This window comes from Chelonia mydas, chromosome 10 (genome assembly GCF_015237465.2).
Source record: "Chelonia mydas isolate rCheMyd1 chromosome 10, rCheMyd1.pri.v2, whole genome shotgun sequence".
In the NCBI taxonomy this organism is placed as follows: domain Eukaryota; kingdom Metazoa; phylum Chordata; order Testudines; family Cheloniidae; genus Chelonia; species Chelonia mydas.
The window spans coordinates 8900950-8928104 of NC_051250.2; the positions used below are offsets into that span (position 1 = coordinate 8900950).

Genomic DNA, 27155 nt, shown 5'->3' on the forward strand with positions numbered 1-27155 from the left:
ATTATTTGACGTTATTTCTGCCTCCTTCAAGGGATGTTATCGACGGTTTTGCAACTGGCCAGGCTGTCCCTTTAAAGATACTTGTGGCCTGGGCTCAGCTAGCCCTGTTCCCAGCCCCCTTTAGAGAGTGTGTCCTGAAGGTGTTTGAAAATTCCATTAACAATGGGGGTGGGGGAGGGTCTGTAATCATTCCCCCGGCCCGCCCCGTGTCACTTTAGCAAGGAAGAAACCGTGACTGTGACTATACACAACTGTGGTCAAATGCCCACAGTAAACAAGCTGACTAATAAAGAGATTTTTGCTACTACATCCATGCAGCTGCAGTAACCTTAGGTGTCACTTGAAGGTAGAGACAGTTTAAGGCTTCTAGACAAAAACTCACCACCAGAAGTCGGTCCAGTAAAAGATATTACCTGACCCACCTTGTCCCGCTAATATCCTGGGACCAATAAGGCTACATTACACTGCCTAAACCCAGGATTGTCATATTGATGGGGTCCTTTTAAGTAGATACCCAGGAGCCTAATCTGGTTTCCTCACACAACGAATTGGCTATTTACTAATTTAATATGTATTTCTAAGACAACCAGCACTGTAGCAGCCGGGACCAACCTTTGTAAATCTCTGGAGAAGTGCTAAGTATTAATATTCATGGGCATTGCTGGTGGGGAGGATAAGTAGCTGAAATGCCTGCACAAATGCCCGACCCAAAAAGGCTTTGACAGCATTTCACATATTCCTGGCCCGCTCTGCAGATTTCCAGCTTAACTGGAGAGTCCGGATTTCAGCAGCATGCAAGGAGGGTTGTTCTCAGAGCATCCCTAGAAGCCTGCACGAGTCTAAGCAGGAGTCTTTAGGTGGTGGGAGGGCTAGGGTAACCAGACAGAAACTGTGAAAAATTGGGAGCGGGGGTGGGAAGGTAATACGTGCCTATATAAGAGAAAGCCCCAAATATCGGGACTGTCCCTTTAAAATTGGGACATCTGGTCACCCTAGGGAGGGCTGAAGGTAACAGAGGATGATCCAGCAGAAAATATGTCTCTTAAAATCAGGCAAGAGGCCTAACTCTAAGCTTTGAGAGGGAAGATGCAAAGCCCTCCAAGGCAAGTTGGCAGGTGTAACAGCTCCTTCTTGTCCCTCAGTGGGTGACTTGGCTAACAATGCACCTGCTATAGGCTTCTCAGAGCTGAAAGCTGTAGCTTAGCAGAGGTTTGATTTCCCACCCTACGCACCTCCTGTCCTTAGACCCATCCTCCCTTCAGCCTACAGGTGGCTAGAAGCTGCTGTGATCTCAGCAATGCCGAGCTAAGCTGCTCTTGCAGGGATCCTTTCCCGTACATCAGTGTATTGACTCTTTCATTGTAAGCAGTAGGCCTGATGGCACAAGAACACTGCCACTGATCTCTGGCCACAGAGAGACCTGACAGAGTGAACACAGACTTACTTCACTGCAGCACCAGAGATTCTCCCCTCCAGGCCACGTTAAGACATTCAGCTGCCTGGAGCACTCCACTCACACTCACTGGCACCGCATGTTAAGACTGAATTAATTATAGGGCAGCTTCATTGCCGTGGGAAGGAACACTTCCCTTACTAAACAGAGAGAGCTTGGAATGAAAACCCAGCAGCATCCTCTGCAAGCAGTTCCCTATCAGCTACTGCATTTCCTCTTTGCTTCGGGCTGAGGTGTGGCTGCCGCTGCACATTCTCCTGTTCAGATGCGTTGTCATTAACAAGGACAGAAAGCAGCTGCCAGTGAACAAGGGCAGCGCTTGCAGCCATCCGGCTTGTGTGCGTCTCTAGTCTACAGTGTGATGCAATGTATCCCCTGCAAGGGAAAGTAATCCCTGCCTAGAACTGGTCTCAGGACTCCCGGGTTCTATTCCCAGCTCTGCCACAGTGCTGGCTACCTGTTCACCTCCAGAGGCAGGTAAGGCATTGGTTACACTCCATCCTCATCCTGAAAGCTTTAGGGGCTGGTTCTTCTCTCCTTACGCCAGCTAGTTAGCCAGGTCCCATTTGCTGTTGCTGGGCTCAAACTCTCTCGGCCATCACAGGATTTCACACAGTGCTTCTCACAAATGTACCGAAGGGTCCAAGACCCCATTGTGCTATGCGCTGTACAAACAGAACAACGCCAATCCCTGCCCGAAGAGCTTACAATCGAAGATACCTACACGATGAGCACTAGTGTAGCTCTTTCAAAATTAGGGTTTTAAGTTGGCCTGGTCCAATAAATACGTATTTTTAAACATTTCTGCTCAAACCACATCATCGGATACATTGAATGCAGCAGGCCCGGACAACCCTACAGCACCTTCAGAGCCCATGAGCTTCCTCACATAGTTATCCTGCTGGCAAAAATTAAAATGAAGCCACAACAAACGGTTCCTTGCTTCAAACAAATGAGTTCCCTGGGGGAAAGACATTTGTTAAAAGCAACTCTACAGTTTTGCTTCCCCCACTTTAGCCTCTCTCATGCCTCTTCACATGAAGCAGACAGCAGGAGAGGATCAACTTATAAGAGGGAGAATCAGTGAGCACAGGAAGATAACGGGATTTTAAAATTCATTAGGACCATAAGATCAGGCTGCCCATCTTGCTGATGTGACAAGAGAATGAAAGCTGCTGCTTATCCTCGGGCTAGTGTATACCATACTAGCATCCGATGAAGTGAGCTGTAGCTCACGAAAGCTTATGCTCAAATAAATTGGTTAGTCTCTAAGGTGCCACAAGTCCTCCTGTTCTTTTTGCAAATACAGACTAACACGGCTGCTACTCTGAATACTAGCTTGTGGAATTGAAAGTGAATTGAAAACAGAATTATTTGACAATGGTGCTAATTCTTCACTGTAAGGAACCTCAAGACCAGCTGAAAAGAGGACTAGACTACAGTCGTATGCATCACTTGACTTAAGATTTACCTGACATTCAATGGACAGCTTGCACAGATTTCCATTGCCAAGTCTCAGGAAGACATACGCACAGTAATGATGTGAAATATTACACACAGAATTTGTATGCTCATGATACCCGAGAAACCCCTCAATGACCTAAACCCAGCTCAGCATAAGTGCAGACAACTAAGCAGGATGTAGACCTGACCGTGCTGCTATTGTCCAATTGTCTTAAGCAGGATTGGAGCGAACACTGCTAGAAAACACAATAAGATCGCTCGTTCCCATAGAATTAAGATGGCAGCTATGAGTTTCATTTTTTAGGACTATAGCTGTCTAAGCCCTTGTCCACACTACAAACTTATGTTGGTATAACTACATCGCTTCATCACTGACCAAACCCCCGGTGTAGACAGCGCTGTGTCTCCCATCAACATAGCTACCGCCGCTCGGGGAGCTTTCCTGTCGGCTGTCACAAGAGCTACAGCTGCGCCCTAAGCGTAGACAAGCCCTAAGACGCCACTGATCAAACTGGGTGCGTAGTCTGGTACTGCAGCTGGCCAACACCTACTAGCTGATTCTTACCAAAGCAAGATACAAAGAACTCCCCTTGACCTCCTTAAAAGGTGGTCAAGGAGACTGCTTGACAGCCAGGCACTGTACAGACCTTCAGTTTGGTTTAAGGGAGAAGAAAGATGGTCATGTGGTAAATGCAAAGGGTACAGGAAGTGCTATTCCGGATGAGACCAGTGGTCCCATCTCTGAGAGTTGCCTCAATGGGATGCTGCAGAGCAAGCAGCAAGAAATCCTGCGCTGGACCAGCATATAATAACTTGCCTATAGGAGAAGTTTATTCTTCATCCCAAGCAGCTGTCAGTTGAACTATGCCTTAAAGAATGTTGGTTTATATCCCTTAACTTCATAATTTTATCCTTTCTTAATCTAACTGTGAATGGTTTCATTGCCCGTAAGCATTTAATCCATTTTCAATCCCACTAAGCTTCTGGCATACACATTTTTGTGGCGATAAGTCACACAGCTTGTGTTATGTCAAGGAGTTTGGAAATTGCTGATTTTTGCAGTTTTGTGTTATGCCTTCTCCGTTTGGAATTTGCTGGTTTTGCCTTTTTTGTACTATGGACAACAGAGTTCAGTGTGCCTTCTGTAGACCCCTTTATTTCATATGCCTCCATTCCTCCCTCTTCTCTGCATTAAACATGCCCACTTTTCACTCTTCCGTCAGATGTGTGTCTCTTTTTGCCTCGACTCATTCTTGCCACCTATTTCTGAACCCGTTTCTGCTAGTCTTTTTGACTACCTACCATTGACTTCAAACGAGACTTAGACACTTCTGAAAAGTTTACCCTGGGTGACCAGAATTCAGCAGTATTTGAGACATTCCATGATGGTGTGTAATAGTTCTAATATTTTCTGATTATTTATTATTTTTGACTGCCACTAGTCTACCCCTGAGCAGGGCTCTCCTTACAGTGATGCTTAGTTCTTTTTTCTGAGTTGTTTTAGTTAACTTAGGTCCCAGCAATATGTAGTAGTGGTTCCAATATTCCTCTGCAGAGCATATAGCAATAACGAATTTTAACTGTCACAGTGCTCCCCCATGCTCCCGGCTGAGAAAGGTTCCTTCGGAGTTTCTCAGTCTTCTCTAGCCTTGAGGAGCCAAAATAACTGTCATCTGACTGCTCCCCCCCTTTTCCAGATGATGAACATATGCACCACTGGTCCAAATATAGAATCTTGGGGCATTCCATTGTTACATTTTTGCCATGTTTGGAATGGACCATTTGTTATCCTAAGCAGTTTCAAAAACAGTTTCTTATTCATGACAGTACATTCCCTGATTCCATCACGATCTTAATGTCTCTAATAGCTCCTTGTGACAGGTTTTAGCCAGGGGGATATTTTCCTCCCTCTGAAACAGACTTGTCTACAAGAGGGAGATACTACCTATGCAATAGCAGCATAAGAGGGTTAATTCACTACTGTTTCAGGTACACACAGCCTCACATGGAACATACAAGGAAATGCCGTGTATTATTACGGATGAAATCAGTCCGGCACTTTGCAGATCATGGCACTAGATGGTGAATGAGCGGTTTGTTTCAGCCCCACTGATTCTATGCTCTTGAGATGAAGAAAAAACTGCAAAATGGTGACTTCCCTCCCCCCACTCCTGGAAACCAGAAACAGATGGGGAATCGGAAAATAATCTTTTCTCTGTGTTTCACATACACCTTACCTGAAAAAAAAGATGGTCTTGGAGTTGCGGGTAGCTTGTTTTTTACGACATGCAAGAGAGACCAAATGCCTTTTGGGCTCCCTCTCACCCTCCTTTTCAAACCATTCAAAGGGGAGCAATAAGTAGTGTATCAAGTTACATGCTGGTTTCAGAGGAAGTGGTAAATATAGCCAGTGGTTTTTTTTCCCCTCTCTTTCTCTTCATTTCTTGTGATTAAAACGCAACACTCAAACATGAGCGGCAATGCAAACTGCCCATAGCCAGATAATCCCCTCTAATGCACTGTCAACCTCAATGCATAAAGTAAGATTCGACAGTCACCTTACATGGCCGTATGGACGTAGTTATTCATAACTGCGTCTATGAGTTACCAGGGGGTCAGAAATGAACTCCAGCAAGTATGACTGGTCCAACATTACTTTTTAAGTCTCTGGAGAAACTGGTCTATGCTCTCTGTGCTGCTAAACAAGCTGCACTCCTCCAGCGATCATAGTAAAATAGAATTTTATACACCATGCCTAGAAGGTCATTGTCTCACTTGTCCTACTACACTCTAGCTCAGTATTAATTATGCTTCATTTCCAGTATGTAGTCTCCATCCCATATCATAGATACTTTGAGCTAATGCTATTTGAGGAGGTGCTCAGTGCAAGCCTCAAAGCATTACAGATAATCCTGGTCATTTAATTTGCCTTTAGCGAACCAAGTCTGAGCTGATAATGAGAGGACTTTCAGTTTTAATTTGCTACTATTAGTCTTTGTTAACTGCTAAAGCAGACAGGACTAATCACTCTGGAAATAATCATTGAGACAAGTCTCCCTCATCATTCCAGCTTTCCATGACCAGGCTCTTCCTTCAGAAGAAGCCTGGTTGGATTTATCCTCACTCTTGAGCTTGTAAAGAGCTTTTAGCTGAGAAGACGAACTTCCTCCCCTTGATACAGGAGGGCACATTAAAGGTTTTTTCCTTTCCCATGCACTCACTACTGATTAGATCATCATTAACAAGGAAAAAACTACAAACACATTCTGTATCTTTTATTTCTAGCAGACAATTTACATAAAATTCCCCTTTTAAGTTAGTGATCCATAACTTCCTGCAATATACTACTAACCGAGCAGCTTTGGTAAAGAATCGAATGAAACAACCAATCAAGACGAAAGAGACACAATCACAGCTGATTTTGAAACCAACACATTTCACCAAGTATGTATTTAAAAGAAAATCTGCCAAGCCATATCTTCTCAGTGCTTCCAAATGATCCAGCTTACTCATCCCTTTTCAGGTCTGTGTGGATGCTGGAGATGCATGCTGTCAAGCAGTCTGTCATGCTAGATAATGGAGATCCATCTTTACATGATTCGTAGACCTTGGATAGAGGACTCTAAGGTCTTGAGAGAGAAAACATTTATTAGTAACTACTACAGTATCTTGTGTCAAACACAGTCAACCCCTACCGCAAAACTAAGTGATAGAACAAAACAGATGAAACATGAGACAGGTCCAGTTCCCTAACTTGGCCCAAACACTGGTTGGGGCTGGTACGTGCTACCAGATTATAAAGCAACCAACTGTTCTCTTACAAAAACTGTGTACAGTATACCACCAGAGTTACAAACTGACTGGTCAACCACACACCTCATTTGGAAACAGAAGTATGCAATCAGGCAGCAGCAGAGATGGGAAAAAATAAATAAAAAAAGCAAATACAGTGCAGTACAGTGTTAAACATAAACTACTAAAAAATAAAGGGAACACTTCTGCATCGTAAAGTTTAAAGCTGTATTAAGTCAATGTTCAGTTGTAAACATTTGAAAGAACAACCATAACGTTTTCTTCAGAGTTACGACCAACCTCCATTCCTGAGGTTCTACTGTATTCCAGAGCTCAACAGAAGAGTCGGGGGGTCTACAGAGACACCTGCTGGCCAATCTGCACCAACACATGCAATCTGGTCTGGAGGAAATTCTGAGACTTTGCGTCGAGAACAGGGAACGCGTAGGTGTACATATGGAAAAATAGCTTTCACAAAGTTGGATCCTTAGATCCTAATTATATCCCAATTATGGTTGGGGTTTTTTTTAAAGCACCAAGTAGGGCACCCTGCCATAGGAGTGTCAAGCAGTACTCTGCGAGGTCTTGTGCTGGCATTTTGAACTATAAATCCGAGTTTCCAGGATGAATGACCTAGTCTGTTTTGACATCAAGATGAACCTAGTAAAAAGTCAGCCTAGAATCATGTGCACATTTAAATCCATTTAGGCTTTTGGTTTGAACTTCCATGTATTTTGGACCTCATGTTAGATGCTTTTTTGCTACGTTTAAAAAACATAGTCAAGAAAGTCTCTGAAGAGCCTAGGTGCTGCCAAGCTCAGTCCCTAGAAGATGGAGAAAAGGCAACAGTGGCCCAGGTGCACAAAGGTATTTAGGTTCCTAACTTCAATGATTTCAATGGAAGTTATAAGCCTAAACACCTTTGTAGACCTGGGCCAGAGTCCCTTTCATTGATGCAGTGATGATTCTGGTCTCCTGAGCCAGCATGGTTGTGGCTCAAAAAAAAAAAAAAAAAAAAAAAGAGAAGAAGGGGATTGGAGGAGGAAGAAGAGGATTAACAGGATTCCTACATGGACCTGAATGATCCCATTAAAAAATTAGTCTGGATTAGTACCATCTGCTGAGCAAATACATCTGTGATTATGTTGAGTCTTGGATCTGTCCTCTCTAAAGAGTTCACTAACAGTCCTAAATATCCAGAGTCTAGATTCCCTAATGCGAATACAATTTACATTAGGGCTGAATCCCAGGTCCTGATGTCCAGAGATTAACAAGTCACAGACAGTTCACACATAAGGCTAAGATTTTGTCATGGTTATTTTTAGAAAAAAATCAATCACAGACAGGTCACGGGCAATAAACAAAAATTCACAGAAGCCTGTGACCTGTCCCTGACTTTTACTAAAATGAGCTGTGACAAAATGGGGAATGGAGGAGCCAGCACCCACTGCTGCTCAGAGCAGCTGGGGGCTGCAGCGGCCCTGCTGCCTGCGAAGGCCGGAGCTCCAGGACTCGCGGCTGGGAGCTGCGGGGCCCCCAGCTGCCGCTCAGAACTCCAGGTCCCCTGCTGCCTGCGGTGGCTGGGAGCTCCGGGGGCCGCCCTTCACGGATGGGAGAGGGCCCCGCCGCAGCTCAGAGCTCCAGGGCTGGGAGACGCCTGCAGGGGCCCCCCACAGCGGCTTGGCGCTCCAGACCAGCAGCTGGGAGCTGCGGGGCCTAAGCTCCCTGTAAGCAGCGCGGCCACACAACAGCCTATTTAGTGCGGCGCAGGCGTTCAGGGAACCCGCCCAGGGACCTGCCGGGGCGCCCCTCCCCGGCCCCAGCTCAGCCTGCGGCCCGGACCTGCTGGGGCCTGACCCATCCCGGAGCAGCCCTGCCCGGACCTGCGGGGGCTGGGGTAGAGACGCCTATCCTGCAGCCCCAGCCCCAAAGCTCCCGTGGGGGGGAGAGGCGCCTCTCCCCCCAAGCCCAGTTGCTTCTGTGGGGGGAAGAGAGGGCTGGGGGGGGTCCTCTCTCCCCGCTGCACCCTTCTGCGCCCAACCCTCTGCCCCAGCCCTGAGCCCCTCATCCCTGGCCCACCCCCCCTCATCCCCGACCCCACCCCAGAGCCCACACCCCCATCCGGAGCCCTCACACCCCTGCACCTCAACCCTCTGCTCCAGCCCTGAGCCCCCTCCCACACTCAAAACCCCTTGGCCCCACCCCCACCACATGAATTTTCTTATGTGCACCAATATGGAGGTGATGTGTCACACATCACCTCCATATTGGTGCACATAAGAAAATTCTCTGCACACGGGTACGAAAAATTAGAGGGAACATGGGGGGGGGGTGAGGGAGGGGGACTGCCCTGCACAGTGGCTGGGAGTTGTGTGGGCCCCACAGCTGAGATCTCTAGGGCTCCCTGGCTGACAGCTCCAGCCCTGCAGCCCAGGGGCTGAAGCAGAAAATGTCACGGAGGTCTCTGGAAGTCACAGATTCCGTGACTTCCGTGACATAATCGTAGCCTTACTCATAAGCAAAGTAGTAAATACATACCTTGAAATCCCAGATGGTCATTGCTCCATCAATGCCAGTGGTGCAGAACTTACGACAATCTCGCTTGTCTACCTCATAAATAGACACTTGGCTGAAAACAGAGAGTGACAGCTGTAAATGAGCTCAGAATACCAGAGGGCCACAAATAGTGGAGACATGGTTAAGTAGACTTTAAAGCACTGGATATTACTGGCTTTGTAAGAACTGAAGAAGGTTCAATCCCTATTCTCCCATCGGAAGAGTGACGTGATTGTAATGTGTATTTTCCGCCCGATTTTCAGTATGCCACTTGAGAAAGAATAAAGCAAGCATCATATTTGGAGGATGCCGGAGAGTCTGCTTGAAACCCCTTCATCTTTCATTGGTTGTGCTATCAAGTGAAGATTTCAAAACACAACCCCACCTCATGCATCTTCAAGGAGTAAGAATGGTGAAGTCTTTCTGCTAGTGTAAGAACTTGGGAGGCAGCCTCCAAGGCAGACAGGGAAGGTCATCCAGCACTATTATAAAAGGCTTATAATTTAAAGAGACCCCAACTTTACTTTAGAAGTGTTAGCGTATTTTGTGCACATGGAGTACTGGGGCAAACACAGAGGAACATCTCACATGATTAACTTGTATTCGCTCATTCCAGAAGAGTAATAAATACTGAAATAAATTTTTGAACATGAGGGTGCAAGGAGAATTAGTTTTTCAGGTGAATTCTGCTCACTGGATTTAGTGGCTTTGGTAAGTGTCAAGTCCTGGTTACACAGTGTCTGTTCAGGTCTGAATTATGAAACACATTAAACACAACTTTACCCAGAAGCAAAGGGAGATAACGTGTAACTATCAATGTTAATGATTATCTTTTATCAGGTTCCAGACAAAACTGGAGCAAGTAAATCTCCTTATTCAGGGCATCAGACAACAGCCCAAGGGGTCAGGGAGGAATTCCATGTCTCCCTTTCCAACAGCTAACTTCTATGCACAAAATTGCTAAATTGGCCAGGTCCCTGGGGCAAAGCATTCTTGCCTTTCTATGAAACACCAGGAATAAGCAACTGGCAGTGAAAGGGTAAGTTTTCTGATAAGGGAAATCCAAGGTTGAAGGGTCTCAGATATGTCCTGGAATATATAAGGTGCAAGGGAGCTCTCCTTGTCACATGTCCTGAGCGCTGTGGCACTCACGTGATGCTGTTTTGATGCAGCGTCTCCAATGCAGTGTTACGATCCTCTGTAGTGGCTCTCTTGTCCATGTTGCGGAAGCGTTCCATGGCAGAAATATTGCGCTGAATGCTCTGCTTTGGAATGTCTAGTTTGGAAACGAAGGTCAGCGAGCCACGATCATCACAGTTAAAGAGCATTGGGCAGCAATCATGGCCCTGCAACAAGACATCATTAATTAGCTAGATTTTTTTTTTTGCCTTAAGAGCAGCACCTTTGCTTTTTATACCGCACTCTGCTGCAGAACAGCTCATGCTGGTGCTTCTGAAGAGGTATTTTATTATTGACTAACTTCACAGTGCAGTGCTTCAGTGAGAGGATAACACATACAACATTCTACAAGGGGAAAGAAGAGACACTTACAGCTGCCACAACGCTGTTCTCAGAAACAAATGACACACTCAGGAATGGGAGGTACTCTGTTTTCAGCTGTGAAACCCTAGACACAAGAACAATTGTTAAAGAAGGGACTCACTGAAACCTCTTATCTTTTGTTTCAAGAGAATATGACAAAAGGGCCCATTCTCAGACAGTGCTACTAGTACACAAGCCAGTATAGCCCAATTACTATAATATGCTGCCTTCAAGTGACCCAAGTAGATTGCGACTTACATGAAAGTAATTATAGCTTAGTGCAAATGCCCTGTGAAATCTATTTTTATTTTAAATCCTGTGCCATATCCCCAAGAAATTAAGGAAGAGACAATAGTCAATGTTTATAAAAATTCTACAGTACTTTATACTGTGCTGCTGAGCAGGCAGCAGAGGGAGCCATTAACCAGAAAAAAGAACAGGAGTATTCGTGGCACCTACAGAGAAGGTGGAAGTTGCCATACAAACTGTAAGAGGCAAATTAGTTAAGATGAGCATCAGCAGGAGAAAAAAAAAAAACTTTTCTAGTGATAATCAAGATGGCCCATTTAGACAGTTGACAAGAAGGTGTGAGGATACTTAACATGGGGAAATAGATTCAATGTGTGTAATGACCCAGCCACTCCCAGTCTCTATTCAAACCCAAGTTAATGGTATCTAGTTTGCATATTAATTCAAGCTCAGCAGTTTGAGTCTGTTTTTGAAGCTTTTCTGTTGCAGAATTGCCACCCTTAAGCCTTTTACTGAGTGGCCAGAGAGGCTGAAGTGTTCTCCTACCGGTTTTTGAATGTTATGATTCCTGATATCAGATTTGCGTCCATTTATTCTTTTGCGTAGAGACTGTCAGATTCGGCCAATGTACATGGCAGAGGGGCACTGCTGGCACATGATGGCATATATCACATTGGTAGATGTGCAGGTGACCGAGCCCCTGATGGCGTGGCTAATGTGATTAGGTCCTATTATGGTGTCACTTGAATAAATATGTGCACAAAATTGGCATCGGGCTTTGTTGCAAGGATAAGTTCCTGGGTTAGTGTTTTTGTTGTGTGGTTGCTGGAGAGTATTTGCTTCAGATTGGGGGGCTGTCTGTAAGCGAGGACTGGTCTGTCTCCCACGATCTGTGAGAGTGAGGGATCATTTTTCAGGATAGGTTGTAAATCTTTGATGATGCGTTGGAGAGGTTTTAGTTGGAGGCTGAAGGTGACAGCTAGTGGCGTTCTGTTGTTTTCTTTTTTGGGCCTTCCTGTAGTAAATGACTTCTGGGTACTCTTCTGGCTCTGTCAATCTGTTTTTTCACTTCAGCAGGTGGATATTGTAGTCTCTAAGGTGCCACAAGTACTCCTGTTCTTTTTGCAGATACAGACTAACACGGCTGCTACTCCTAAACCAGTCATTAACCAGAAAACTATTCCTGGCTATATGCTGACCTTATAGAGCATTCTGTACACAAATGATGACACACATTTAAAAAGATTACACATTCCAACAATATTGATAGTTACCAATTTGGGCCTTTTCTGCTTGATAAGACAAAAAGTGAGGTCTCTATAAGGTTACAAAAATAACGTAAAACACTCCAGTACTTAAAGTACGTGGCTGCATCCTTTTAAGATACAATAGCTGGGCATTTATATCAATACTAAATGATCTCATCATTCAAGTTATTACAACAATACTAAGGGAATTAACGAACAGGCCAGGATTTCAAAGATGGCCCTAGATCATCTGTATTATTTAAGGATCTCTCTCTAGCTAAGTATACATTCTGCATTTCTCACCAGATCTGTGTGTGTCACAATTAAACACAGCTGTGCTCAGATGGCCCTCTCCTCTCCCTACATCCCTGGAACAATGTCACCTCTCCCCATTCCCAAGAGAAGAGAGATTGTACTTGTATACTGTGTTTAAATCAAGAGAAGGAGGGAGGGCGGGGGAGTACAGGAGGGTAGTAAAATATTTCTACCATAGTTGGAGGATATAATTTAAAACCTTGCAACAAGTAAGATGGTAAAGAAGACGGGTGTGGAATTGAGATTTCATGGAATAAACAGTTTATTCTCCAGTCCCTAGTTAACACTATCAAATCAGGTACTAGATATGTAGAAGAACTGGACATGCTCTCACAGAAGTCTCCTGTAGCTATTCTACAGGAGAACGTAGTTTCCTAATAGCAGAACAAAACACACAGTTTCAAAAACAAAACGGTTCTTTCAAAAACCATTAATTTACTCCAGATTGGTCTTATTTATCCAAAATTTCCAAGAGCCAATTTGAATAGGCCTCAGAGACACAAGTCTTCTAAACTTTAAATGGACTGCTTGTACGAGCTGGACACAACACTTCTGGAAATACCAGCTTTGTTCTTCCTTGTTGCCAACACAACATTCCACATGCCATGCTTGCCCTTCCCTCCTAGTATTACAGGGCTAATAAATCACAAACAAAAAGAAAATACTTACATCATATTTTTTGAGGCATCAGCAACTGACACGGTACTATCATGGCTGACCCAGGCTAGGCGGTTACCACTGGCAGAAAAACTGACGCTGTGCACCCATCCCCCACTTCCAGCACCACCAAACTCTGACATCAGCTGCCCAAAGGGCATCTTTGAGCCCCATGGTGTGCTGGCTGGCTTTTCATCCACTTCCTTAATGTAAGCAGAAAACACTCTGCAAATAAAAAACACCAAAATGATAATGGAAAGAAAACCAGACACTTTAACTGCATAAAAATCTCACATTAGAGTCACCAGGACAGACGCTCCTTTAATTATGCCATGCTAAAGCGCCATTTTTTGAGCTTCCTTTGACAGCAGACTTCTGTGTGCTGTGGGAAAACATCAGCACTCAGCAGCATTATGCATAAAACGTACACAGCCTTCTTCTCGCAAATGCAACCTTCTGTCTCTTTCCTTTTTGCCAGAGGCTGGCTATGGAAATGTATACTGCACTTACAAAAATCCTCTATTGCATTAAGATTTTTGTTTCTTCCTTTCACAGCACTAACAACCCTGACAATCAAAGCTAGGAGAGAATCTGAGAAGTGCAATATGTAATAGCCAGCTAACACAAATCCTTACAAAGATACCCATTCTCTAGATTGAGCTTTGGAAAGAGAGACTGTCACATTCAGACTAACTGCTGGAAGAGTGCATCAAAACATATTAAACGGTCACTATTTTTCTGCATCTCTTTTCCCAGCACAGCTATTTATCAAAATGTGTTAAATAAAAAGTCTCCCCATATAATCAGATTCCTTTTGTGAGATTCAGGAGTGGCACAATATGGCATCCATAACTGCTACCATGGAAGTTATTATAATGTCACAGGCATAGGATTAACAGCAGCAGTTAATCCAGTGAGCAAGAATGTTCTTCCATTTGAACCACACCATAGTACAAATAATTAAACATTTCAGTAGAACAGCAGCAGTGATCAACTGATCATGCTCAAGATCAAAAATGCAGAGGAATTTTTTTTTTATTTTTTTTTTTTTAAAGCCTGAGCTTATGGGAATATTTTTTAAACTCTGCATGTGTGTGGCACATTGTTCCACATACGCTTTGAAGAACACACACGTCTTCAGTAAAACCGACAAATATAGAACAGAAAAAAGGCCTTAACTGCAGCTATGTTAATATGGCTACCAGAGAATTCTAAATTGTAAACATGAGTTCAATCAGCCTGGTCAGTTTAAAACAGAAGTTGGCAGAAGGACTGTGTGTTGTTGGTAGGCTTGAATTTAAGAGCCCTTTATAAGAATCCAGAAGGACATCTCAGTTAATATATGGAAATAGGACATATGTTAAAAGCAGCAGAGTCTTTGATACAAGGCAAGAATAAATCAGTCCCACGTAGCAAGACGACTGGGAGATGACTAGTGATTGAAGAAAGCTTTTCATTTGCTGAGATTTCTTTCTGAACCATTCAATTTTTAGAACTAAAGCCATCTCTCTGCTTGAAAGTCTCCACATTCAAAGAGCACTAGAATATGGCCTTTATTTCCAGTGACGTTGCTCCAGCTACAGTATAAAAAACTCCCCTACATAGTGCTTGTAGCTATACTCTAAGAGAGAGATAAAGTTAAAGGAAGAGGCCCTATGGATTATCAAAGCCAGCCATCTTAAATCCAATTAAATAACTATCAACCAGCAGCACCTCTTGCCCTGGATTTTTATCAACATGTCTCCTGCTTGTTGAAGTGATGTACACCGCTAGCTACTACTGATTTTGGCCATTTAATAACTTTTCAGAACCAGCTACCGGTACAGATGTGCTAAAAGCCCAGTTGTGTTTATAACCTCTAGCATATAACTGAACATTCGCCTGGAAAAAGAATTCTAGAGATCTGTATTCACCCTTCAGCAGAGACAGACATTTCTCCTAACATTCAGAAATAGGTTATTCGCAGGCAATAAAAGTAAGATTTGGAAATGCGAACTGAGATGGACATTTCTTCCTCTGATGCATCTTCATAAAGAACCGTTCCTCTCTCTGATCAGAGTTGTAATTGGTATTAAATGGTCCATCCTGCAATGCAAACTTTAAATAATAAATGCCTCCTAAATATTGTAATAGAAAGATTCACATTTCAGAATGGACCATTTCCAGTGGAATGAAATGCAGGGCAGAACAAGTTTTCCAGTAGGAAGTACATGAAACGAGAATATTAATCTTCCATGAATCATTGTTCTGTTCTAAGGAAATCCTGGGAACTTGATTCAACCTATGTTTGGGAATTTCTTGCATATCCATATCTTCAATAAGATTCTTCAATAAGGGATGATTAGACACAACAAGGCATTATAAGGTAATCAATTCCAGCTTCTCAGCAGCAGTCAAAAGAAAAACCTTGCATGAGATTCTCTCCACATAAGAGGTGTTAGAGAAAAATACCAGGACAAAAAAAATTACAAGTCCAAGGAAACTGACATTAATATAAAAAACAACTCGCATTTAAACAGCACCTTTTATCTCACAGGGTTGCAAAATGCTTTAAAAACCATATACAGGAGGAACCTCACACACACAACTCAAATGCAGTCTCTTCTGGAGGGGTGAAAGAACAGTTCACAAAAGTCAACTGTTTAGTGCAGGAAGTGAAGATGTATACCCTATCCAATTTAAACAAACTGGGCTTTGGTCAGAACACCTCTCCTCATGTGAAAAGTGCCATGAGATATCAAATGACCAAGTGCTCCAGACTTCAGATTTACATCTCATTTTAGACGAGGGAATGTAATGTTTGGGCCTAGCATTTATACTAGTAGACATTTTGAGTACACAGACCTTATTTTTAAGCCTGAATACTTCCCCTGTAGCATAAAGCAAAATCCTACATTTATTTTAAGCAGAAGGAAGGGAAATTCTCGCTATTGTGCAAAGCAAAAGTGTTTAAAATAAAAAAAAGAATATAGTGAAATCTCCATGTAGAAAGTTACCTATCTGGGCCCAGATCCTGCAAGCTGAGCCACACGGATGGACCAGTGCACCGCACCCCATGACTTTAATGGGATGCTGTGCAGGTAGCAGGAATCTATCTGCACTGAGCAGCTGCCAAGTCTTCCAGCCTCATGCTAACAATGGCCAAAGGTCTGTTTCAGATAAAAGATGGTGCTTGACAGGCTTTGATTTCATATTAGGAGCAGCATGGAACTGACCATTAGGTACCTGCACAGCTGAAGCAGTATTAATAAGTAAACACTGCTTTATGAAAGTAACACGGACTTTTTAGTGGATACATGCTAAAAATCCAAAGCCCTGTGTACATGTGTAGTGGCACAGATTCAATAGTCTTTCACGGCTTTATTTTATTTTTCTAAATAAATACATTAGTACGTGATGGGTTGCTATTTTGACAATGTACACAGGATTAGCACATTCTTACTGCTGACTGATTTAAATCAGTAACCCAAATCAACTTGCAAATGTTTTATTTACTCTCACCTGCATTTGAAGTCACAGGATCCTGCAGCCAGCAAGACATTATTGGGGTGCCAGTCCAGACTTAGGACAGTGGAGCGAATAGGCTTTTTAATGTGTTTGCTCACCCACCTAAAATATCAGGAAATAAAACGTATTTATTGAGAACCATTTGCTTACCATTAAAGCGCCAAATATCCCGCAGTATATGACTCCAACACATCAAATCTCAGTCCAAGTGACTGGAAACATTCCAACTTGACATGTAAAGGAAGAGAAGACTGAAGTACAGATGGCCCATTCAATCATCATTACTGTTAAATCTGCCCCTATCATGGAATCATAGAATATCAGGGTTGGAAGGGACCTCAGGAGGTCATCTAGTCCAACCCTTTGCTCAAAGCAGGACCAATCCCCAATTTTTGCCCTAGATCCCTAAATGGTCCCCTCAAGGATTGAACTCACAACCCTGGGTTTAGCACTCCAATGCTCCAATCACTGAGCTCTCTCTTTCCCCCCTGACTCCCCCCGTCCCAATTCTCACCAGAAAATAAATAGTTCTAGACATCATGGATGGAACTCCAGCCCTCTTATTACCCCACAGTGACAGTACATTAAAATGCAACACTTGTAATATACACCTCTATTCTATCAGATATATGTATTCTCTTTACTTTTCAGTTAGCGCTATGTAGGTTTTTGAGACACTGATCAGCTGAACTTTTTAGAGAAGAATTCAACTAGTTATTCTCTTTTTGCTCCTTTCTTCTACCTTACTCCATCTAGTCGAGATTTTGTAAATTCATTTCAGAAAGTACTGTTGATTGCAAAACCTCCAATACAATTCATGAATCTCAAGGGGCTGTGAGCTCTGTCAGCCAGGCATCGACAATTAGAACAAAGAAACTACTATTCTGATCAGATAAGCATTTGGGTCCTATGCCCTTTTGAAATCAATTTTTGGAAACACTTTAATATACCAGATTGACTACTCTGACCTTGAGCTCATTAACTTGATTTTGATGCTGTCATTTTCCTCTTTTATATGCCCCAAGAACAAGAAAACATTGCGGAATCATAATACTAAGTTGAGCAGTATTGTCTTTGTACAACATTCTGAATGCATTTTTTTGCAGCAAGCTTTAAAGTGTTTTCTGCAGCTTATCAACTTTTCTGTTCTTTATATTTTATGGTAAAATTTATGAAAGTTTTATAAACTCATATTTCATGGAAATTTTCACAGGTTATTCAGAAGATTACAAAATACAGATCAATTAAATGCCGCATTTAAGCCACAAATAACAGCAATAGCAAAACAAAGCTTTTTCCATCTAAATATTGTGACTCGGGAGCAAGTTCTTAGCTGTAACTGAGTAAAAAAGACTCTCTAAAGATGGAGGATTATGCAAATAAGGACGAGGTACCATTCAGTCCATGTTTGTAAATCTATCTTAAAATGCAATGTCTTCTGGCCCGCCCAAATGCTGTGGCTTGGGCCTAGTGTAAATGCTAATGAAAAGTCGCATGTATCTCACTAATCTTGTAAGAGACATGGAAGTGCTAATGGTTATACATTGTTTGATGCTGTCAGGTTCAAGTATGGTCACCCACTCCATTTCTGAGTGTCTGGTAGACCATTTGTTTCTTTACACACCAAACAGAAGAGATTTATTAAAAGTAAGTTCTTCGCTTATGCAATACATTTGTTTTGAATGGTTATGTTTCAGATGGTATATGACTAAAAAATAAAAACTACAGAAACCTGTGAAATTCTCTCCTTTTGGGGAATTTCAGGGTATTTTGTTTTATCCATACCAGGCGGTTGGACCCTGCCATGTGTGCGTGTGCGCATAGAGAGCCTGCCCCGCAATCACCCTACAACGGTCTCTCGTCAAATGGGTCTGGTTCCCCTCTCTGGGCCAGGCCACAGTGCCACTCACTCAAATTTAGCCAAAACGCCTTCCCTACGCCCATGATGATGGAGTAACTGGGCCAAACCTGAGCCGTGCCATGACCATTTGATTTCATATTTGGGAAAGATATGGGGCTCCATTTCTGAAGCCCTATACAACATTTACCCAAACCACTTCAGAAACTTGGTGAATTAGTATTGAGATGGTTTGTGTGTCAACCACAAAGACTATTACACCAAAAAACCTATTCAGTAAATGAGCCAAGTCCCAGGCAATGGTTAGTTATAAAAGAAATTCAGGCACTTTTGAAAGAACACCAAATATTTGAGAAAATCCATTAAACCTGTCAGAAATCAGGTAGTGGAGTATGAAAATAAAGGTTTAAATAGACGTACAGTAAAACCTCAGAGTTATGAGCACCAGAGTTGAAAACTGACCAGTCAAACACACACCTCGTTTGGAACCGGACGTATGCAGTCAGCAGCAGAAAAATAAAAAAAGCAAACAGTACAATACTGTGTTCACTGTAAACTATTTAAAAAAAAGGGAAAGTTTAAAAAAAGAGATTTGAGAAGGTAAGGAAACTGTTTCTGTGCTTGTTTCATTTAAATTAAGATGGTTAAAAGCAGCATTTTTCTTCTACATAATAAAGTTTCAATGCTGTATTAAATCAATGTTCAGTTGTAAGCTTTTGAAAGAACAAACCATAACGTTTTGTTCAGAGTTACAAACATTTTGGAGTTACAAACAACCTCCATTACTGAGATGTTCATAGCTCTGAGGTTCTACTGTAAGTGTTAGAAATACATTTTCAGGGCACTGTCCAAGGATTTAGCTACATATTAATATTAATGAGAACTGCATGATTAAATCACATGAATAACATGTACCCTTTACAGCTTTGAAACTCTAAGAAAACCTCAATAAAAAAGATAAAAACTCAGCAATTAAAGCACATCTATGGTCCATTAGCTGCATTTTAAAATACACTATGGAATACAGAACCAAGACAATGTATTGCCTCATGGATTTGCCTTAATGGAAATCATCAAGTTTAAACTGCTCACCAGTCATTTTCAGACTCAAAGTAGCACACAGATATGAGTCGAGCTCCACTTCCTACGGCAAATTTATTCTCCAAAGGAGACCACTTCACAAAGGTGGCCGCGCGATTAATTCTCAGAATCACTAGAGTTGGCTTCCACACACCGTCTTTCTGACTCCAGACGTAGGCATTGCGGTCTGCACCACAAGTTACAATGCGGTCGCTCTTGGGAGCCCAATCAATACCTGCAATTTAGACCTTCTATTAATATCACATTTTCTTTCTTGTGAATCCCTGTTTACTGTATAGCAACCCAGAATGGAGACATCAGCTATTGCCCTTTGCCATGAAGACAGATACCAATGATGTCTTCAGCCACCACTCATTCCGTGACTATTGTAAACCTTTACTGCTCCTGACTTCCCTCTCCAAATCCCTCTTACTGATAGACTTTATTGGAACATAGACTGTGTGATAAGGAAGACTGCTTTGAAAGCTCGCCCATTTGTAGCAGAATGGCTACGGCCCTCTTCCTCCACCCCCTCTTCCGGATCCCAATTCTGATTTCTGCAAGAAGCTTATTACTTCAATAGCTAAAGACGCAGTACTTCTAAAACTTCGCCTAAACTTCTAGCATAGTTGTTTACATTGCTGCTGCCAAACTACACAGTCATGGTCTAAAACTTTAGACAGTAGTAGTTTTTAGCTTTGTTCTTTCTCACATTTCTATCAGTTTTTATGTAGGAATACAATACTTATGTCTGTGTCATGCAGACTTACGCTGTGCCATCAGCCAAAAATACATCAATGTCAATGCAAAGCAGCAAATAAATGTCAGAAAAAAATAGTATAAAACATCCCTTTGACAAGCTTCCCGCAACTTTCTGTCTTTCCTATGCAATGATGGATGTTCTCAACTGGAAATATTCAGAACAGAGTTATTTCCTATTTCTTTCCTCAGCAGCTTTCTTTGAGTCAGTCTGCTATCATGAGTCTCCCCCTGCACAAAAATATATGTAGACCTTTCATAACAGCACTACTCTAGTACTAAAAAAAAAATTCCTTGAGCATGCCAATTGAAAAAACAACATGAAAGATTCAAAAATAGAATTAAAGTGGAAAAATATGGCAGAATCTGATACCTAATATTTTTAGATGCAACGTTTATTCTACAATTCATTTCTGGCCTACTATAAAAATAGGTTTCTTAATGTTAAAATACCGCAAGTGTCAAGACTTGGTAAGCTTTAAACACCGCATAGCACCTGGCATTTTCAAGTGGCAGTGGTATGCAACATTGACTTCTGTAACGAACACCAAAATGTTGCCCAATTAGGTGATGTATGTCTTCTTGCTAGTGGCAACAGGTGCAACTAAAATACTGAGGAACACCTTTGGGGATGACAAGTCTTTTGTACATTCAACCAGGCTAAGCGGTTAGGTCAGCATGCAAGAGTGTAAACTGCTGTGCTTGCCAACGAGGAGCAGGTAAGTTTGGCAAAGTTCCCACAAAACCTTGTAGTACAAGCAGAGGCTTCTGTCCATTTAGTGGGCTGATATCAGCCCACAATACTGGTGGACAGGGCAAATGTTGATTTTAACTAGTTTCCTTTGTTAGAGAATAGAAACCTTTTCAAAAAAGCACAAGTAATTTTGTTTAAAAGGCTAATGCAGGACACTCCCATTTTATACACACTACCGGGGTGACTCATGTTTTGGTAATCTTACCATTCCTACATTTTAATTTTGGATCCTGAAAATTACGCAAAGTATGACCAGAGAAAAATCATGACAAAATTGGCTTATTTGAAAAGTTGAAAAAATTATTCCTGCTCTCTCAGTAAAGATTGTTTTTAAAGTCACAGGAACAGGACACTACTACTTTTTACAGCCTTGAACTTAATATGGTAGCTACTCAATGGAAGTGTTTGGAAATCAATGTTTTGCTTCCCCGCATTTGCTTTATGTGGTCCAGGAAAATACTGCAAAGCTCAACATAAAGTGAGAGTGCCAACCTATACAAAGGTTGGATCATCTATTCATCACTTACAGATTTCTTACTCTGTTTGTCAGACTACTTCTTAAAAGCAGGTTGAATCACTTTCTATAACTATGTTTTCAGACTCTGCATATTCACTTACCTGTAATGTGTCCATTGTGTTCCTTCAGCTCATGAGCTTTTACCCACTGGTTCCCACTCTTCTTATAGATGTGAACTTCATGGTTATTAGGGCTAATGGCAATCTCTGGCAAAGGGAATGAATCCATTAGTAAGTGAGATTATTTTTTATGACAAAAGCTTTAGAACAGCATATCTTTCCGAATCAAGTCTATTTTTCAGTTTCAAAATGTGTACACAGGTGGATACAATCTCATTGGGAATGCAGAGTCTGGACTAAAGAGACTTATTCCCAAAGTCCAGAACACATTGTAGGGCATTTCTTATCTGGAGAAGCTGTGAAGAACTTTAGAGCTGTATGATGTTCAGTATTCAACAGTCTCCAAAGAAGAAAAGAGATTCTGAAGGTTATAATCCAAAATGGGTGGGGAGAAACTAGGGTACAAAAAAGGCTGGATTTGGGGCATGGAAAAGAGGGTTAAGAGTGAGGGTAACGGGAAGTCATGTTGCAAGTGATGATGCCCACTTCAATCAAGTTTTTTGCTTTTGGGCACTGCAGCTAAACACTTCTAAGACTCTAGTTTCCCGTATACCCAATGTCCTAGTACGGAATTTCGAAGACTATCACTATTGCAGCACATTTTGCTGTTTTTAGGGGAGCGCTCAGTGAGGAGCACTAGGTATTTGATATGGTCTTGTAATTGTTGCTGTACTGGATTGTTTTCTTCTTTTCAAAGTTCTGGGTCACCTTTCTGTAAGTATATGGTTCTGTAGCATGTACAAAATACCAATCAAAGGGGAAAAAGATAATTAATTTGGTACTTACGAGTACGATCTCTGTTCCAGGCATGGCAGGTGATTGGTTCTAATAAAAACTGATGTAGAGACATTCTGAATAAAGGATATTCTTAGTGTTTTAACCAGTGAAAAAACTGAAAGGAATAAGAGTTGAAAAATCAATGCTTTAAATTTGATAATTACACAAAGCTATAGTCTTAGGCATTACTTACTAGGGTTGTTTCAGTCAAATACTTTTACATATTTACATAACATCATAACTAGTTCAACAAGGGTATAGATGCCTACAAAGGTCACCTTTGCGATCTCATGAATTTATAAAGCACCCATTCACTATGGTATGCAGACTTATTTTGTCTTCTCATTCTTAATACAGCTAATTGCAAATTATCGCTTCTTAGTGTTTCTTCACACATAGGAGTGAGACAGGCTTTCCCTGACTTATGAAAAGTCTTCTAAGAAACCTAAATAATTCTACATAGATATAGAATGTTGCTTTTTAAAAAGCTCTCTATTTAGAGGGATATTTCAATAAACTGATCAAAGTCCCCTGCAATATCAAGGCTCAATGGCAGCATTAAGATGATTCCAGGAATATTTTTTTTTAAATGTTGAAAGTGTCATTTTAATATTAAACACACACATTCCACTGAAACTTAATTACAGTCTACTGACACATTTGTTATGTGATAAATTATTCACTTGATTAATCCCAAAAAGAAACTACTTCTAATTAGCTACACATTTTTGGATTACAGAATTTTTTCATAAAAACTGAACACTAAAACATAAAAATATTCTACTCTGTAAATAGACAGTTTATTTTAAAAAAGTTTAGTATTCCATAATTTGTATCTGCATTAAAACAGATGCCACCGGGTTCTGCAACCAAAGTTGTGTTAGTGAGTAACCACACAACTGTATAATACAGTACAATCTGAGACTCTATACGTTCCACCCGCACAACTATCAAAAGTTGAAAGACGCTGCAGCATAAATGGGTGGAAGATAACACTGCAGCAGTTTAAAAGCACCTGTAGTCATCAAACTACATACAGCTCAGTACATATAATTTGTATTTGCCAATCCCCACACATATGCCTACTAAATTTCATATCCAAGGATCAATTTATAATAGTCCAGGAAAAAGCTTTTTTCCTACATGCATCTAAAAGAAAAAAAACAAACACAGTGATGTCATTCTAAGACACACACACCCATTATAATCTGAAATTACAACATACCCAAGTATGGCCATGTTAGCCGAGGGTGGAGATTGCAAGGCAAGGTAGGAATTCAGATGCAAACAGGAAATGAACAGAACCCAACAGAAACTCAGGAGTGAATGGAAGATGAGCAACTCCTTACTGAATTTAGCAAATGGAATCACAGTAGTTTAACAAATGATACAGCATTCCAACACCATCAATATTTTTGGAGACTTTTTTTTTTTTTTTTTTAACTTAAGTACTGTCCCCATGTCGTTACCTTACACTTAAGGAAACAAATACAATTATATATCAGTGTACTTCTTCTTAAAGTGCATTTTGAGAAAAACAGTATTTAAACTTTTAGCTAAGATCAAGGTGATATAATTTTAAACTGACACCTGATTGCTTGTTCTTCTAACACCCATATTTGGGTAAATCAAAGTAAACTATTATTGGAGAGGTTTTATCTGGTCCTTGACCAAAGTGTTATGTCATCGTTTCCTTAATTAAAAGGGATTTGAGTTACCTCTGACTTGGAACAGCCATGATTTGAGATTCCATTTGTTAATCTAAACAAAATGCCTGCAACTTCTTTTTATCATCTTCTTGTTTTAGTGCACGCCAACACTCAGTGGCAGTAAATTTCCATATACAGGAAAAATTGAAGAGATGTTCCACCAACAAGGATGGCTCAGCCCTTTCTACTCTTTCAGAAATAAAATGTTGAAAATTTTCCAAAACCCAAAGAGTATAGTTATTTCAAAACACGGTTTCTAACACAATCCTGCTACTTTCCCACACAAGTGCTACATGTTGGGGACACACTCCGGTCTTTATAACATCTAGTCCACAGATTTTACTTCTAAGCTTCACACTAAACAGCAAGTTGGTATAAAAAATAGATGCTCACACATGAAAACAGCTCTAGTTCACCTTAGAAAGATTCCCCCATATCCAGTATTAACCTAAAATGCCCATTCCGTGAATCTAGATAAAAGGTATCATCCATTCTTTCCAAATGACTGGGTTTCTCTAGTGCAATAATGGTATTAATAAAACAGACATTAGATCTCCCTTCAGCTTTATAAAGCGACAGTATTCTGTTTTGGAGGACCAACTAATCACTACAGAGCAATGCTGGGGACAGATGTTCTCAAAAATGAATACCTCTCAGCCACACATTTGATAACTGCACTATCCTTTTCCTAACCTTCATTTTTAAGAGAGTCAAAAAAAATCAGTACAATTTTCAGTCAAACCCTTCCTAACCACCAAACAGCTCATTGCAGGACAAAGACGCTAATCCATACTTTAGTGAAGTCGGCCCTTTGATATTACTGATAGGTATTCAGTGCAGTTCTCAATCATCAATATCTTCAACTCTCCCTGCCAGACCAACCTGAGAATCCCCCACAGGAAATAGATTGCCCCAGTTAACCTTGTTATCTAGGTACTTGGCCTAATATATCTAATTAATTTACAGCTGCAGAGTAATAATCCTTGCTTTGCAGTATCAAGACGGGAATTTTATCTTTCTGTACAGTACCAGCTTCCTTTTTCATGGGTGGCAGGGAGGGGAGCGAGATAATGGGGTGAAGAAGGGGCGTTAGGCTGCTCTCATTCCCTAACCAAGACAGGATGAACATGTTATGGGGCTATCCCCAACACACACATAGCAGGAATACTGCCCCACAATCCAGATACAGTGCTAAAAAGGCAGAGATTTTTTTTAACCCCCATCCATCTCCTTTCAGATCACAATAAATCATCTGCAACATCTGGAAGGGAAGTTAAGCGTCCGCAGTTCACCGCCTCCTGCTACTGTCATCCCCTCCGAATCGGTCTGGGTTGCTCCGGCGCGGGGCTAGCTCCTTACAGCCGGGGCGACCGGCCCAGGCTGCCGTCCGCCTTCTAAACACAGACGCCGTTTCCGACCCCGGCCCAGGCTGTCACGACCGGGGCGCGGGGCTCGCCCTAGACCTTGGACCTCGCCCCCCCGGCTGCTCTCAGATGTGTGGGGAGCCCCGCACGCCGCTGGGTAGGAGGGATCGGCCCCAGGCGGGGACACGGGGGTGGCGCGGGGACAGGACAGGTCCGGTCCGTTCCGTGCCGTGCCCCCCCCCCCCCCGCGAGGGGTGAGCGGCTGCTCTCGCCGCCGCCCCCCGGTTCCAGGAACAGCCGGACACCCCCCTTCACCCCGCCCCCCGGTACGAAGAATGGGTGGGGAGGGGTTCCCGCCCCCCGGCGTGAGGGAAGGGGGCGGGGCCCAGGTACCCCCCACCCGCTGAGGGGAGGGGCCCAGGAAGGGCCGAGCCCCCCCGGGGGGGGGGGGAGATGAAGGGCCCGGGGTCCCCAGGCGGGCCCGGCACTTACCTTGGGGGGAGGGAAGGAGGCAGCGGAGCGGGACTCGCGGACTCTGGTCAGTCAACGCGACTCCGCTCCGGGCAGCGAGAGAGGGAGCGGCCGGCGGGGCCCGGCACTGACAAGCGATCCAGGAAACAGCCTCCGAGTCTGCGCCCGGGCCGGGAGCCGCTCCTCTCACTGCGCCTGCGCACACAATCGGGGCGGGGTGAGTTCCTGCCTCTACGCTTGCCTGCGCACGGGCCGAGAGCGGCTCCTCACTCTGCGCCTGCGCGTAGAACCGAAGCGTGTTGAGGCGAGAGCTCTTCTACACAATAGCGGGGGTGGGGGGGAGGAGGAGGAGGATGGATAGGATGGAGCATGCGCAGTGTCGCCAGCCTGAAGCGGAGAGCTGTACATGCGCAGTGATCAGGCCTGGAGGGGAAAGTTGCACATGCGTACTGCTGTTGGTTAGTGGTTCTGTGTAGAGCTAGTCCCTGAGGTGTCTCCCGAGGGTGGGGCTCAGCTGCGCGCTGTGGTTTGTGGCAGCGCCTGTCAGTTAAGCAGGATCTGGCTGATCCAGCAGCTGGGTGGGAATTCTGACCTCCTTTGTCAAGTGGTTTGAGATCTACTGATGAAAAGAGCTGTGTAAAAGCTAGGGAGTAATGTTATAAATCAAATTGGGATGTCATAGTTACCCCTATTCTACAGATGGGAAAACTGAGGCACAAAGGGGTTAAGTGACTTGCCCAAGTTCATCTAGTGGGCCAGTGGCAGAGCAAGAGTAGCACTCAGCTCTCCAGAGTCCCGGTCTCGTGTTCTATCCTCTAGGTAACACCACCGTATTTATAAAAGGCAGCACTTGTAAAACTGGCAACATAGTACAGAAAGGACAAGTCTGAGTGGAGCGATGGGAAGATTAGAGCGATTCTTTGCAATATGCAATCACTGGAGTTCTTATTGGTCTGCTTATAAAA

At 42.8% G+C, this 27155-nt stretch overlaps 1 protein-coding gene across 3 annotated transcripts; it reads right to left on the reverse strand.

Moving 5' to 3' along the window:
- Positions 1-6177: 6177 nt before the first annotated feature.
- ARPC1A (actin related protein 2/3 complex subunit 1A) lies at positions 6178-26664 on the reverse strand. Of its 3 annotated transcripts, none has more exons than XM_037910815.2 (10): positions 26212-26664; positions 22656-22761; positions 21852-21956; positions 19733-19955; positions 16777-16884; positions 13288-13500; positions 10817-10892; positions 10418-10611; positions 9248-9338; positions 6178-6546 (listed from the first exon to the last, which is right to left on the reverse strand). In XM_037910815.2, exons 2-10 carry the CDS (start codon positions 22717-22719, stop codon positions 6508-6510), a joined length of 1113 nt encoding a protein of 370 aa, XP_037766743.1. In that variant the 5' UTR covers positions 22720-22761; positions 26212-26664; the 3' UTR covers positions 6178-6507. The 3 variants fall into 3 exon arrangements, with proteins under 3 accessions (XP_037766743.1, XP_043379787.1, XP_037766744.1); XM_043523852.1 differs by lacking the exon at positions 26212-26664 and adding an exon at positions 24365-25900; XM_037910816.2 differs by lacking the exon at positions 26212-26664 and adding an exon at positions 23872-25900.
- Between the last annotated feature and the right edge of the window lie 491 nt (positions 26665-27155).